Source organism: Saccostrea cucullata, unplaced genomic scaffold (genome assembly GCF_032062105.1).
Source record: "Saccostrea cucullata isolate Sc308-1 unplaced genomic scaffold, CSIRO_AGI_Scuc_v1 ctg5478, whole genome shotgun sequence".
Lineage (NCBI taxonomy): Eukaryota > Metazoa > Mollusca > Bivalvia > Ostreida > Ostreidae > Saccostrea > Saccostrea cuccullata.
Genome location: NW_026929522.1, coordinates 1 through 15,000, shown reverse-complemented (window position 1 = coordinate 15,000; position 15,000 = coordinate 1). Strand labels below are relative to the sequence as shown.

At 33.7% G+C, this 15,000-nt stretch overlaps 2 protein-coding genes across 2 annotated transcripts in view; both read left to right on the top strand.

Annotated features, from left to right (window-relative positions):
* Positions 1-457, top strand: part of LOC134281102 (uncharacterized) — a 4,394-nt gene extending 3,937 nt beyond the window's left edge. The window contains exons 3-4 of the mRNA XM_062763567.1: positions 1-45; positions 298-457. The exon at positions 1-45 is cut by the window's left edge and continues 58 nt beyond it. Coding sequence (XP_062619551.1) covers positions 1-45; positions 298-442 — 190 coding nt within the window. The 3' untranslated portion in view covers positions 443-457. The remainder of the gene's footprint in view (positions 46-297) is intronic.
* Positions 458-2,431: 1,974 nt separating this feature from the next.
* Positions 2,432-14,987, top strand: LOC134281103 (uncharacterized). Its single transcript, XM_062763568.1, has 7 exons — positions 2,432-2,675; positions 2,775-2,923; positions 3,048-3,334; positions 3,406-3,452; positions 3,544-3,616; positions 4,166-4,219; positions 14,346-14,987. The coding sequence occupies exons 2-7, from the start codon at positions 2,848-2,850 to the stop codon at positions 14,475-14,477; spliced, it is 669 nt and encodes a 222-aa protein (XP_062619552.1). The 5' UTR covers positions 2,432-2,675; positions 2,775-2,847; the 3' UTR covers positions 14,478-14,987.
* The last annotated feature ends 13 nt before the right edge of the window (positions 14,988-15,000 follow it).

The following is a 15,000-nucleotide window of genomic DNA, read 5'->3' as shown; positions in this document are numbered from 1 at the left end:
ATCTACACAATCAAAAACTGCGTTCTCTTTAGAGAACTATTGTCGGTAGGTATTATAACGTTACCCATTTAGTAAATTGATATCGTGTATAAAATGTAGAATATTAATAACCATAGCAAAGAATTCCATTCATATTAAATATTAGTCTTTTTGCAAAAAATTAAAAATGAAAATCTTTAATCCGAGTAATGTTTCCGAAGAAGCTCAGCAAAAAAGTATACTAAACTTTAAATTAAAAACAATTAAAACAAAATTGTGAAAAAAACTCGCGGCAATTCATTATAATAATCTATTTAGATTAGAATGCTTTACCAGAGCAGATATGGAGAATTGTTTTAAGGTTATCCCTAGGTCCGGCCATGAGGAACTACTGAAGGAGCACTGCTTTTCTGCCTCCGACAACCAAACGCGACAGGCCAGTCAAACTTCAGTCATTTTTTAATCCATTTATATATTATTATGTATACATATTACCATAATCAACATTTATTTACTTATTCTGCCAGATTGAATAGCGTATAATCATAATATTTATTTATTAATGTTTCCATACCTACAAGTTTAAAACCAAATGCTGCTTTTTTGTCCCCCGCTTTCGCATTCGCCTCTCCGACTGTCCTCAGTCTGTCCTCACAAAACTTTAACCTTGCCCATAACTTTTAATTTAGTGGAGCTATGACTTTCTTTATGATTTCACATGTGTGTTCCTTGTGACAAGACCTTTCTTGGGTACCACCAAATTTGACCTTTTGCCCTTGGAGTTTGACTTTTACACAAAAATTCCAAACTTTTACTTTGGCCATAGCTTTTGAATGGCAGGTACTAGGACTTTCATATTTCACATATATATTCTTTGTGACAACACCTTTCATTGGATACCAACAATTTTAATCTTTTGACCTTGGAGATTTATGTACTTATGTAAAAACTTTAACATTGACCATAACTTTTGAACGGTAAGGGCTAGGGCTTTTGTACTTCACATGTGTAATTCTTGTGAGAAGACCCTTCATTGGACACCAAGAACTTTTACCCTTTGACCTTGATCTTGGAGTTTGAACTATTTTTTAAAAACTTTAACCTTGGTCACAACTTTTAAACGGTAGATACTAGGACTTTCATATTTCACATATGTATTCTTTGTGGCAAGACCTTTCATTGGATACCAACAATTTTGACCTCTTGACCTTGACCTGAGATTTACTTACTTATGAAAAACTTAAACCTTGACATAACATTTGAACGGTAAGGGTTAGGGTTTTCATCCTTCACATATGTATTACTTGTGACAAGACCTTTCTTAAGAAACCAACAACTCAGACCATTTCACCTTGGAGTTTGACCTATTATCATTTTACAAACAGCATGACAGTTTGCTTGATGGGGCGTGCTAAAATTTTGTGTGCTGGTTATCATTTTGCTCATCGATTGGATCAATGAAATCAATGAAATCAATACTAATTTGCATATGAAACTCGGAATACAACAATAGCCTGATAATACTGATGGGTTTTTAAATACGTATAAGAAAATTTAAAGAATGAACTAGTAAGGCTATTCTGCTTCTGTTGTACTATATATGTACGTTGCTCTATCAATATCATCATTATAGGAAGTAAAACTTGCTTTGTCCGTTCACGTGTTATTGTTGTTTATTCAAGCGATTGGTCAGTATTGTCAGTGGTATTGCTGTGTTCTGTGTTTCATATGCAAAGTATTGTTGATTCCATTGAAATCAAACATCCAATCGATGAGTAAAATGATAACCAGCAAACAAAATTTTAGCACGCCCTATCAAGCAAACTGTCACGCTGTTAGTAAAACGATAATACTTTTCAAATATTTATCCTCGACTATAGCTTTTGAACAGGTGGTTCTGGAGATATTGTAGTTCACAATTGTATTTGTTGTGAGAAAAACCCTACTTTGGGTAATAATATATTTAATTTGCATTTAGAAAATTTTAACTTCGTTACATGTATATTGCCGTTCGGGGTCATCAGTGTTTCATAAACACATCTTATTTCTTATATTGAGAAGAGATAGGGCTTTCATATATGACATGTGCATTACCTGTGACAAGATGATTCTGAGCATGTTATGATTTCTTACCCCTTGACCTTGACCTTCACGATTATTTTTAAAAAATGAACTTCAATGATGATTTCTAAATAAATGACATATGATAGGGTGTTCATATTAGACACAATACCGGTATGTCATAAAAATAAACATCTCACCCACAAAGAACCGAAAGCGGGGGACCACAATTCTTTGAATTTGCTTGTTTCACTTTCTTTAATATGATTACACACACACCCAGTAGAGCTACAGTCTCGTGAGAGATTTCTGGTTCATGTTTGCATTTCAGATTGATATCGTTCCTCTGTCGTTAAGATTGAAAAAAAAAGTTTCATGTAGTAACATGTCTACAAACGTTTCATTCTTTTAATTTTTTATACCAACCTCCACTTATCCAAGGCTTCCAGAATCGAAACAATACGTGATGGCAAACTTACGTCTTACAAATATTTCTCATTTTTTGATCTGGATCGTTCTCAAATAAATTATACTCGTCTCTTTTATGTTGGGTACTCCCTTTTTTTGCAGGAGTGGCTTATCGCTATATACAAGGCTTTACATGTTGCAAACAACTTGACATTGCCAACTGAAATGTAAGTGACTGTCATAGAATTAAAAAGAACCCAGAAATTTTGTGTTCACAATATGCACGTGTGTTTTTAACAATTCATTGAAAGCTATTTTACTTCTAGAACGAAAGATGGTTGGAAGGTGGATATTTTTGGGAAAGGGACTGATCCTAATCGTTACAGCTACATAGATGAGATGCCAGAAGACTTCCTGAAAGACCTCCCTAAGGACTCACCGAAAACCGCGAAAAAACGCTACTCTAGGTTGCCACGTAAAGTTTATTTGATATTTGTCTTTATAATTCTAAAATACTCAGTACCATATACATACATTATATACCGGTAATACTCTTAAGAGCTTTTTACTAGACTTACATGAAACGACCATCTTTTCAGCAATACCATCAATAAACAGAACCAAAAGTTTGCCAGCTCGTCCCATGACACCAAAGAGTAGTTCTAACGACTCGGTGAGCAATGATTCTGACGACTCGCCATCTGACAACTATGACGACATTCTAATGGAGCCACCAACCACGAAGCCCGAGCCACCGACCGCTAAACCGGGTAAACTAGCTCGGTCTGTGTCTGAGTCATATAAAGCTAGACCCCAACCAGCCGTTCCCGTAAATGAAAGAGACGAAATATCGCGCCCGGGTTCGTATCTCAGTCCTAAAGCTGAGGTAAATATCCTTTCATTAATAATTCCGTGATTGAATTATATTATTTTTTATGGGAAATCTCAATTTTTCAGGTGGCTGACTTGCCTCTCTTTGAAGGGAATTCTCCAAAGGCTAAAAGGTAAGAGAGAGAGAGAGAGAGAGAGAGAGAGAAGGAGGAGGAGGAGAGAGATTTGAAATCAATATTTAGATAATCTTTAAATTTGTTATAGTGCAATAAAAGATGAAGCTGTTGGAACATTTCTCATTCGGAAGTCTAATACGGGTGGCGATAAAGTCATGTTTGTAAGTATGTAACAAGTCTAATGTAAGTTATGTAATTGACAGACAACCAACTGGACTTAAAAGTGGCAATTGCGATTAAATTTCTGTGCACAAAGATACCTGGTATTTGTTTATTTTTTAATACGGCGTACACAAATTAAGTCTGAAAAGAGTTTTGTTCAAAGTCCTTTTGCTCTTTGATCAGTAAAGCTGGACTCGATTCGTAGAAGGATTTTGTCCGCCATATTCTTCTATTCAGTCGTTATATCTGAGGATCATTATATAAGGTATTCACTTAGTCATTGTTCAGTGCCTGTGTAGACGGACTTTCATGTATGCTATATCACTAATGTACACACTGGGTAGCAACAAAAATAACAGTTTGCGCTTATTCCAGGAGTGTAAGAAACCAAGAAACTTATAGCAGTTGCACAGGTCAGTGCAGTAGCACATACAAACAAAAACAGATACACGTAAATTGCAATATAAATAGGGTAATTAAGGAATGGATTTTTAAAATAGTTATAAAGTAATTTATTTATTTTATTCAATACCTATTTTTGCCTGTAGGTATTGGTTGTCTCAGGTCCTGCTGGTGAATTACAATACAGGATATACAAAAAGGTATGGGGCACTTCATCGTCGCAAACCACGACCAAAATGTACGATCCTCTCCCATTCTGTAGGAGAGAGCTATATGCGGACTCCGGACTGTGGCTTGAGACGATGGGGTCACTTTAAATCACAATCATTTTCATGTTGTAATTAATATGCATATTATTTGTTTCTGTTCATGTGCGTTTTATTGGTTGGGGTGGGGATACTGTTGCATTCTTGTTTCTAGCAAATCGCAAATTTTGACATTTTCTGATAAAGATGAGAATTTTTAGCTTTAAAATTACCAAAATATATCAATTTGACCAAATGCGGAAAATTTAGAACCAATTTAATTTTTTTCTTTATATAAAGTTTACAGAAAAAATATTTCAGTGTATGGAGTAGACATACTTCGCGTACTTCCAGTTCCAGTACACGACCTCTGTGCCACAGTGGTCGTGTACTGGAAGTGGAAGTACCATTTTAAACTTAAAGCTGACATGAACTCTTAAAAAGGCATCAGTTTTCATCTTTGTACGACTTAATACATTATTTGTAGAAGTCCATAAACTGACCAAATACACGTTTGAAAAGTGAGAATTCAACAAAAAAAAAAAAAAAATAGAAGTATACCGAGAATTAAATTATTTTTGAATGCATTTTGCTGCAATATAGAAAATACACTAACACAGAATACATTCATGTACAGCAAAAATCCATGCAGGTCGAGAAAACGCGTCAAACGCAGTAATAAAACATTTACCTGAATACTGCTATCGTTACAGGGATGTGCACGTGTCGAAAGAATTATCCTATTTTACTTTTATTGAAAAATGCATCTCAGAAGTCATGTAATCCATTGCTAACTCAACAGTAAAAGATGCTTGGACACACGTGGCCCATGCCGATCATTTTATTTGGTCAGGGAAAATATCAAAAGTTGAAAGCTCAGTGGGGTTGATTGAAAAAAAAATGCAAGTAATTTTTTTTTTTCAAAAATAAACATTACTCTTGTCTGTAAATGTTGTAAATAATATTTATGATTACATGGTTTAGCTTCATTAAATTTATAATAAGGCATCATTATTACGAATCATTAACTTTTTGAAGATATTTTCCTGTGATAGGAGGTGGGGGTGTAATAAAACATGCATATTAACACTCTCTTGGCTTTATTAGCCCTAATATAATTTGATTAAAAGTTATTTTAAATTTTATGCACAATGAAAGAAAAAGTGAGCAAGTTCACATACCCCACGCTCCCCCAAAAGTCGAAGTGCTGAAATTCCCAGAAAAAAATAAAGGAATCGTAATTTACTTGTAATATGCACATCTCGTATACACATTGTGTCCTAAATATCTGCAAATTTTGACGAAATTGTGTGCAGCGGTTTATGAGGAATTGCGCTGACAAACTGCTCATCTCTATGTTCAAGATATGGCCAAAATCTAAATGTAAAATTGCAGAAATTCCCGAAAAAGTAAAGAATTCGGAATTTCCTAGTGATGTGCAAATCTAAACACACATTGTCTCCTATAAATATCTGCTACGGAAGCGTATTAGTGCCACTTGCACACTTTACTTTTTTTTAATTTCGACACTTTAATCTGTAAATTTCACACTTTAAAGTGTAAATTTTACACTTTAATCTGTAAATTTTACACATTAATCTGTAAATTTTACACTTTAAAGTGTAAATTTTACACTTTAATCTGTAAAATTTACACATTAAAGTGTAAATTTTAAACATTAATCTGTAAAATTTACACTTTAATCTGTAAATTTTACACTTTAAAGGGTAAATTTTACAATTTAATCTGTCAATTTACACTTTAATCTGTAAATTTTACACTTAAATCTGTAAATTTTACATTTTAAAGTGTAAATTTTACACTTTAATCTGTAAATTTTACACTTTAATCTGTAAATTTTACACTTTAAAGTGTAAATTTTACACATTAATCTGTATAATTTAAACTTTAATCAGTAAATTTTACACTTTAATCTGGAAAATTTACACATTAATCTGTAAATATTACACTTTAATCTGTAAAATTTACACTTTATTTGTTTATTCACATTTAGCTTCATCACACATCCTCAGTAACACATTTGTAAGCAATAAAATGTTAGTTTAAGCAAATTTTCTTAATTTATAGGATTTACAGATTATATCACAATTGTGTCATCCATATGTTATTTATGTGAAAAAAGTCTAACAGGCCCTGGAATCTATATTGGGGGGGGGGGGGTCCGCAAGCACCTGTGATCGGGAATATGTGCATGTATGTTTGATATGCTCTTCACTTTATATTCAAAGAAAAATTTTATTTTAATATAAAACATCAGGATTAAATTTTATCATACACGAAACATTGTCTGTTGGCCTAAAAATGTGTTACTGAGGATGTGTTAAGATGCTAAATTGACTGTGTGAATAAACAAATAAAGTGTAAATTTTACAGATTAAAGTGTAAAATTTACAGATTAAAGTGTAAAATTTACAGATTAAAGTTTAAATTATACAGATTAATGTGTAAAATTTACAGATTAAAGTGTAAAATTTACAGATTAAAGTGTAAATTTTACAGATTAAAGTGTAAAATTTACACTTTAAAATGTAAAATTTACAGATTAAAGTGTAAAATTCACACTTTAAAGTATAAATTTTACAGATTAATGTGTAAAATTTACACTTTAAACTATAAATTTTACAGATTAATCTGTAAAATTTACAGATTAATGTGTAAAATTTACAGATTAATGTTTAAAATTTACAGATTAAAGTGTAAAATTTACAGATTAAAGTGTAAAATTTACAGATTAAAGTGTAAAATTTACAGATTAAAGTGTAAATTTTACAGATTAATGTGTAAATTTTACAGATTAATGTGTAAAATTTACAGATTAAAGTGTAAATTTTACAGATTAATGTGTAAAATTTACACTTTAAAGTGTAAAATTTACAGATTAAAGTGTAAATTTTACAGATTAATGTGTAAAATTTACAGATTAAAGTGTAAAATTTACAGATTAAAGTGTAAATTTTACAGATTAATGTGTAAAATTTACACTTTAAAGTGTAAAATTTAGACTTTAAAGTGTAGAAATTAAAAAAAAGTGAAGTGTCCAAGTGGCACTAATACGCTTCCGTAATCTGCAAAGTTAGACAAAACTCTGTGCAGTGGTTTATGAGAAGTTGCGCTGACCAAAAAAAATAAGGGATTGACTGACGGATGAAAAACATTATACCTCGCGCAACTTGTTGCGAGTTTGATTCTGTGGTACAATGATAATGAAAATAGAATTTAATGTGAATTAAATTTCTAGACATAAATAATTAATGATTATTAGAAAAAACATATATATATATAGAGAGAGAGAGAGCAAATCCCCCGTGAGAAATCATCATTCTACATACAATTATCTTTTTAAAAATTCTCTTGTCTGTTGTCCAGGTCCAGGTTCGACAAGTACGTTTGAGCATAGGCGTCGGAACCGGGGTGTGTGGCTTTTTTTTTTTTTTTTTTTTTTTTTTTTTTTTATTTTTTTTTTTTTTTTTGGGGGGGGGGGGGGGGGGGGGGGGGGCGCCCCCCCCCCCCCCCCCCCCCCCCCCCCCCCCCCCACTTTCCACAGACAAGTCGCAGTTACTGAAGTTCACCCACCCACCCCTCCATTCATGTTTTGGAAAAGGACATTCTGTTGTTTTTTTTTAGCTTGTCAGATTTTTTCGAATGTATAAAAAAAAAATTTCTTTGCACTTATCCCCCCCCCCCACTTTCGATCTGCTTCCGACGCCAATGCGTTTGAGAAGATAGTATACACTTATCCACTGGTTGTGAGTGGGATAGCTATTTTATCAAACCCGCGACAGGGAACTATTCCCCGAGGGCTTGCCCGAGGGGAATAGTCCCTGTCAAGGGTTTGATAAAAGAGCTATCCCACTCACAACCAGTCGATAAGCGTTTTATTATACTGATGTGTAATATAATTTCTAAGGTTTGAAATTTTTGGAGTAAGATAATACTGCAAGAATAATCTGAAATCCTGATGACGTCACAATGCTACTGAAGTCATTATGACATCATCAGTCTATAGATCTATCGCTGGAAATCAAAATTGGAGGCAAAAATTGAATGAAAATTTTCCGAGGGTGGATAGCAAAAACTATACCCCGGGGTATAGCTTTGCTATGCATGAACTATAAAAGATAGTTATTTTACCTTCTTAACTTTATATAGGAAACATTTTAACAGAAGTATAATAATTCCCAATGTTCCTATTCCTGTGATGTATATTTTACGTTTATTATATCCGCCGCTTGAAAAGTGGGAGGGTATATAGTAATCGTTATGTATGTCCGTCTGTCTGTTACGCTTTGGGGTACCCATCTCTTATCCGCAAATCCTCTTATACCACTTAGTGAAATTTAATGAAACTTTCACAGAATCTTAGGTTTATTACATATTACCATTGTGCACCTCCTATTTTACTTTTTGATCCGAATCGTATTTTGGGTTTAGCGACAACAGCAAAATATGGACTTTGCCATTATAACCATATGGGAGGCGGGGTATCATTTAGTGAGCTCATTGCTCACAATACCTCTAGTTTCTCTTTCAATTTGGGCGTTTGGGTTAACTTCTTGTCCAAATTAAAATTATTATTCAATTTATGAAGTTTCGATATCCTGCCTGAAAAAAATCCTTGATCTGTTCTAAGGCTTAATAAATGGTACAGCACAAAGTGTGTAGGATCTTATACCTATTATTGCCCTAACGTATGGTTAGAAAGAGAGAGAGAGAGAGAGAGAGAGAGAGAGAGAGAGAGAGAGAGAGAGAGAGAGAGTTAGTTCAATATACAAAAGAGTAAATAAAAATTATCCGTATTCAACCAGTGTCAAGTATCCCTACCCTAGCTTTTAAAATTATCTCCCAAATACTCCTAAAGAAATTATTTTTATATAAAAAAAATGGCTAGACTATCAGGCAGGGATACTGAAATCTCGAAAGACTCTATATAACAACATAATTATAAAACAGTTACATTCCTCAAAATGCACATACTTTGTGGTCGGAGTGACACATTTTAAAAAAATCTCAAAATTGAATTCGGCAGAAATGTCTGTCTTCCAAGAATATTTAAATAAGGGTCATGTCAATTATTTTTGCATGCCCCCCCCCCTCCCTCGCCTAAAAAAAAATCAAATGCCTAAATGTCAATCTGAACAGGGGATGGCCTTTCTCCGTGTGTTTGTGTGTTAAAGAACGTATAGATGTACACATAAAAATTTGTATTCTGGTTAATTGCTTTTAAGATTTGAAGTAAATAATTACCGTACACCAAATTACTTGGTTTAGATTTGAGATTAGTACTAAAATAATCAGTTATAATTGACAAATGAATTTTGCGACGCAAACCAACTGCAGACTATATACATGGCTTTGTATAGAATGTATATTAGAACTACATATAGATAGACAATTCACAATTATAGCTTATGAACAGTAGTTATAATACCCCCACCCCCACCCCTTTCAGCCTCGCAAATATCAAATAACTTCTCTTTCCACTTGTGATATTTTCCCTGACCAAAATCTGGTCAGCACGGACTTGTATACGACGTGCTAGTCTGTACGGAGTTATGGCAGTGTGTTTACTATTGACACCGTGTCAAACCGTTACTTTGAGGGAGTCGCGAAAAAGAACGAGGGAGTCGCTTTTTACGCCAGGGGGAGTCGATTTTCTTCGCTTGAAAAACTGCCGAAAGGTAGGTCACGATGTTTTGTTGCATTTAGAAATAGTTTTTGCACAAATACTATATCGCACGGAACAATACGATAACTAAGGTACTTGTACATCAGAAGTTTACCAGTCTTAACCATCTAGTATGCTCAAACACTTCGGATCATTTTTCAGTATTCACAAATTTTACTTTAACGATGACAAAAAATATGCATTAATGAATATTTATGCAGCATAACCAGGTTTTAGGTGATCTAAATGTTTTATTATTTGATAATCTTTATTGTTTGACAATTTGAATTTGGAAAATGATCGTTTAAGGAATGTACGGAGGCGATTTCTAATTTCAGTGCAAAGGTAACGGAAGGGGGAGTCGATTTCTGTTCATGATTAAGAAAGGGGGAGTCGCAAAGTAATCTAAATAATGAATTTTGGCAATCAATGTTGTCGAAATGAGCATTTTGAATGTTGAAAATGTCATATTTTATTGTCAATATCTTTGAACGTAATTATTCTGAATTTTTAGAAATGACAAAAAAGAAATCATCCTTATGGCTCCATCATCCTAACAAAAAGGGAAAATACAAATTACCAGTAGTCCGTACAAATGGAAATGGACAGCTGATATATTAAACACCCCCTTAAAAACTCCTTGTTATTCAAAATCTCCAACATCAAAAAAGCTGAAAGTTCATAGAGTTTTCAGGGCAACCTGACAAGAGGGTCACCTTCTCCGTTGAAAAGAACTCCCAAAAGACAACGGGTTGACAAATTTTCTGATATACAACAATTCAGCGAAATCGAGTATCATGATATAATTATGTACAGCTGACATAGGTATCCAAACACAGGATGAAAATTCAAAAAAATATCTGAAGACCTTTTTTCAAAAGCTTCCGAGAAACTCTTCAAATACGATAAAGGCACATAGCAAATAAAGTTTTAACATTTTTGCGCCTTATTGATCAAAGTTCTAAATAGAAATATGTAAGATAATTCTTTAAAAATCTTCATCTCGAATATAGCAAAGCCATAATTGATCATACTAATATGGAAGCATTCTCAGGTTGTGTAGATTCAAGTTTGTTCAAATCATGACCCACGGGGGTAGGGCGGGCCCAAAATGGCCGATCAAAGTTTTACATACAAATATATAAGAACATTCTTTAAAAAATTTTTGCAAAGCCATAATTTCTCATATTTATATGGAAGCATATATCAGGTAGTATATCAGGTAGTATAGATTCAAGTTTGTTTCTAGCCACAATGCTCAGGTGAGCGATGTGGCCCATGGACCTCCTGTACTGAATCATTGTACCAAAGGTTGCCTTTAGAAACAGCATCACACACATTTGTAATAGATTGATGGCAGGGACGTAGCAACAGGGGAGGGGGTGGGGGGTGGGGCTGCCCCCCACTTTTTCCCCAACATTACCTTTACTATAGAAAATATTCATTGAAAGTATGGTTGGCGCCCCCACTTTTTACCATAGTATAATGATATCAAGGAATTGTAGCAAAAAACTGGAAGTGAAGTAATTTTGCTTTATAAAAATTGCTCCCCCCCTCCCCCACGAAATAGGATTTTCGAGTTTGGGCAACTTTTAATTTTTTTTTTGCTTGTCAACTTCTTCAGGTAAGTAAAAAAAATTTTCTCTGGTTGGCCCGCCCACTTTCAAAAACGATGCTACGTGCCTGGATGGTAATCCTTTTATTTAAATAATGCACATTCTTTATTCAAAATGTCTAATTTCACAACCTCACAATCTTTTACAGGAGGTCTGATAGTTCATATTTCAATCTATGTGGGCAAAAAGGGTGTGGTTAAATTTCTTTGATACTAGTATTACATCTAAAGAGAAATTTTGTATCCTAAAACAAAATGATAAAAGTTTTTTAAACATTGAGTTAGAGAATAATTTTGGCCTATTTATTTTGTACAAATTAAATGTCAATTTGTCTTTCTCTTTGCAGGACTTTGTAGAGAGTGGTGCTCATTAACATATGTGCAGAAATCGAATAGACTGGCTCAGACTGTGATATATTTTTTTAGGTTGATGGAGTTAAAAGGATGATTTCTTTTTTGTCATTTCTAAAAATTCAGAATAAAACGTTCAAAGATTGATATTGACAATAAAATATGACATTTTCAACATTCAAAATGCTCATTTCGACAACATTGATTGCCAAAATTCATTATTTCGATTACTTTGCGGCCCCCCTCCTTCTTAATCATGAACAGAAATCGACTCCCCCCTCCGTTACCTTTGCACTGAAATTAGAAATCGCCTCCGTACATTTCTTAAACGAACATTTTCCAAATTCAAATTGTCAAACAATAAAGATTATCAAATAATACAACATTTAGATCACCTACAAACTGGTTATACTGCATAAATATTCATTAATGCATATTTTTTGTCATCGTCAAAGTAAAATTTGTGAATACTGAAAAAAGATCCGAAGTGTTTGAGCATACTAGATGGTTAAGACTGGTAAAATTTTGATGTACATGTACCTTAGTTATCGTATTGTTCCGTGCGATGTAGTATTTGTGCAAAAACTATTTCTAAATACAACAAAACACCCTGACCTACCTTTCGGCAGTTTTTCAAGCGAAGAAAATTGACTCCCTCTGGCGTAAAAAGCGACTCCCTCGTTCTTTTTCGCGACTCCCTCAAAGTAACGGTTTGACACGGTGATTGAGCTTTTACGGAGTTTATTTCTTTTTTTGTGATGCATATTTCAATAAATGGAATTCAGGGTGTATATCACTTGACTTGTGCACATCTTCGAACCGATGCAGTAACCTTATTACCAGGTATGGGTACGTTTACAGTGTTCGAGGCGTTTTCTCGATATGCATCAATTGCACAGGAGCTGCAAATCAAAGACGTTGGTTGTTTTGTTCCATTCAAATGATATAATTTCAAAATGTGTTTGCAGATTTTACTGCTTTTTATTTCAAGTTTATTCTGCATAAATTGGCGCACTGTAAAAATACGTACTCGTGCATCTAAATTTCTCTTCCAAACTTTCATTTTTTTCTTTCGATTCTAATCAATAATTATTCAAAAATATGATTATTATGTTGTTTATTGTGGTTTTGAAATGTCTTGATCACCTCATGCATGTGCTCTCATATGCTTTACCATCGGAGATGTGCGCAAGTCGATTCCCAAACCAAAAAATCATTCAAGTGTAACGAGCGAATTGGGGTATATATCGTTACAATGAGACAATGTATCTGAAAGAAATATGGCGGAATACGGCTATAGTTAGTATGAAACAAGTCGTACATAGATGAAAATGTTGCGTTTTTAAGAATTCATGTCAGCTTTAAAGCTGATACAGTCGATATTTTTATGCCCCCGTAAACGAAGTATTTATGCCCCCGTAAATGAAGTTTCGGGGTAAATATTTTTTGTCGCGCCCGTCCGTCTGTCTGTCAGTCTGTCTCTCTGTTTGTCTGTTTGTCCGCAAAAATTTTAACCTTGCCCATTACTTTTGATTTAGTGGAGCTATGACTTTCATATTTCAAATGTATATTCCTTGTGAGAAGACCTTTCCTTGGATACCACCAAATTTGACCTTTTGACCTTGACCTTGGAGTTTGACCCACTTTTACACAAAAATTCCAAACTTTTACTTTGGCCATATCTTTTGAACAGTAGACACCAGGACTTTTATACTTCGTACATGTATTCCTTGTGAAGAAAAGACCTTTCATTGGATACCAACAATTTTGATATTATGACCTTGACCTTGGAGATTTCCGTACTCAAGAAAAAACTTAAACCTTGGCCATAACTTTTGAACGGTAAAGGCTAGTAATTTCATACTTCATATATGTAACCCTTGTGAGAAGTCCCTTCATTGGATGCCAAGAACTTTGATTCTTTGACCTTGACATTTGACCTTCTTTAAAAAGCAAACCTTGACCACTACTTTTAAAGGGTTAGGGCTAGTGCTTTCATACTTTACATATTTAATCCTTGTGACAAGACCTTTCATTTGATAGCAAATTTGACCTTGACCTTGGAGTTTGACCTACTTTTAAATTTTTTAAGCTTGGCTATAAGTTCTAAACGAGGGCTAGGGCTTCCATAATTTACGTATGTATTTTTTGTGGCAAGACCTTGCATTGGATTACCTTAACCTTGAAGATTTTCGTACTTATGAAAAAAACTTTAACCTTGGCCTACTTTCATATTTCAGAATTGTATTTCCAGTGAGAATACCCTACTTTTTGTACCAATATAATTATTTAATATATTATATTCAATATATTTAAAAATTTGCACTTGAGAAAAGTTTAATCTTTGCCATATTGCCATACGGGGGCATCAGTGTTTCACAAAACATCTTGTTTCTTTTAATTACAAAAAAAACAATTTGTCATTCTAGGAAGAAGACAAAATTTATCTTGAAGAGAAAACCTACTTTGAGCGACTTTCAGAGCTTGTGGATCATTATAGAAAAAATGATCTTCCATGTCAACGCAAGCTGACAAAACATTATGGACACATGGAATTATGAAGCAAAGCAAGATTACACAGGGGCTTGAAATAATTATTTAGAGCTAATGCTTTAGTTGAGTATTTTTAATCCAAAAATACATGCAACAGTAAACTTTTTATATTTAGCGGCAATCAATTGTCTGTATCCGCTGGACAACCGAATAACACAGTAACACCTGTCTGATTGGCGTATGAATATCCCTCTAAAGTTTTTCCGTTCTTCACTCTTCTGAGCAATGTTGAATTTCAATTTATTTTCTTGATTCATTGAAGAATGTTCCTGTCTTTGGGGTTTTGTTTGGAAACACTACTCAATCGTCGCGGATTTGACTGTTTCAACTCTCTGATTTAGAAGAACTTTTTACCATTATCTCCATATCTTCCATTATGTGTATTATTTATAAATTACAAAATTTATATTACTTCAGTAAAACTCGGTTATAACGAAGTCACAGGGACCAGAGAAATTACTTCGCTATATCCGTAATTCCTTATATCCGTGTAAGGAATTCATTAAATTCATATAGCTAGGGATCTAAAAT

Coding starts and splice junctions, on each gene's coding strand:
- LOC134281103 (XM_062763568.1), top strand. CDS start 2,848: ATGCCAGAAGACTTCCTGAAAGACCTCCCTAAGGACTCACCGAAAACC. Junction 2,924..3,047: donor ACGCTACTCTAGGTTGCCAC/GTAAAGTTTATT, acceptor CCATCTTTTCAG/CAATACCATCAATAAACAGA. Junction 4,220..14,345: donor AATACAGGATATACAAAAAG/GTATGGGGCACT, acceptor TTGTCATTCTAG/GAAGAAGACAAAATTTATCT.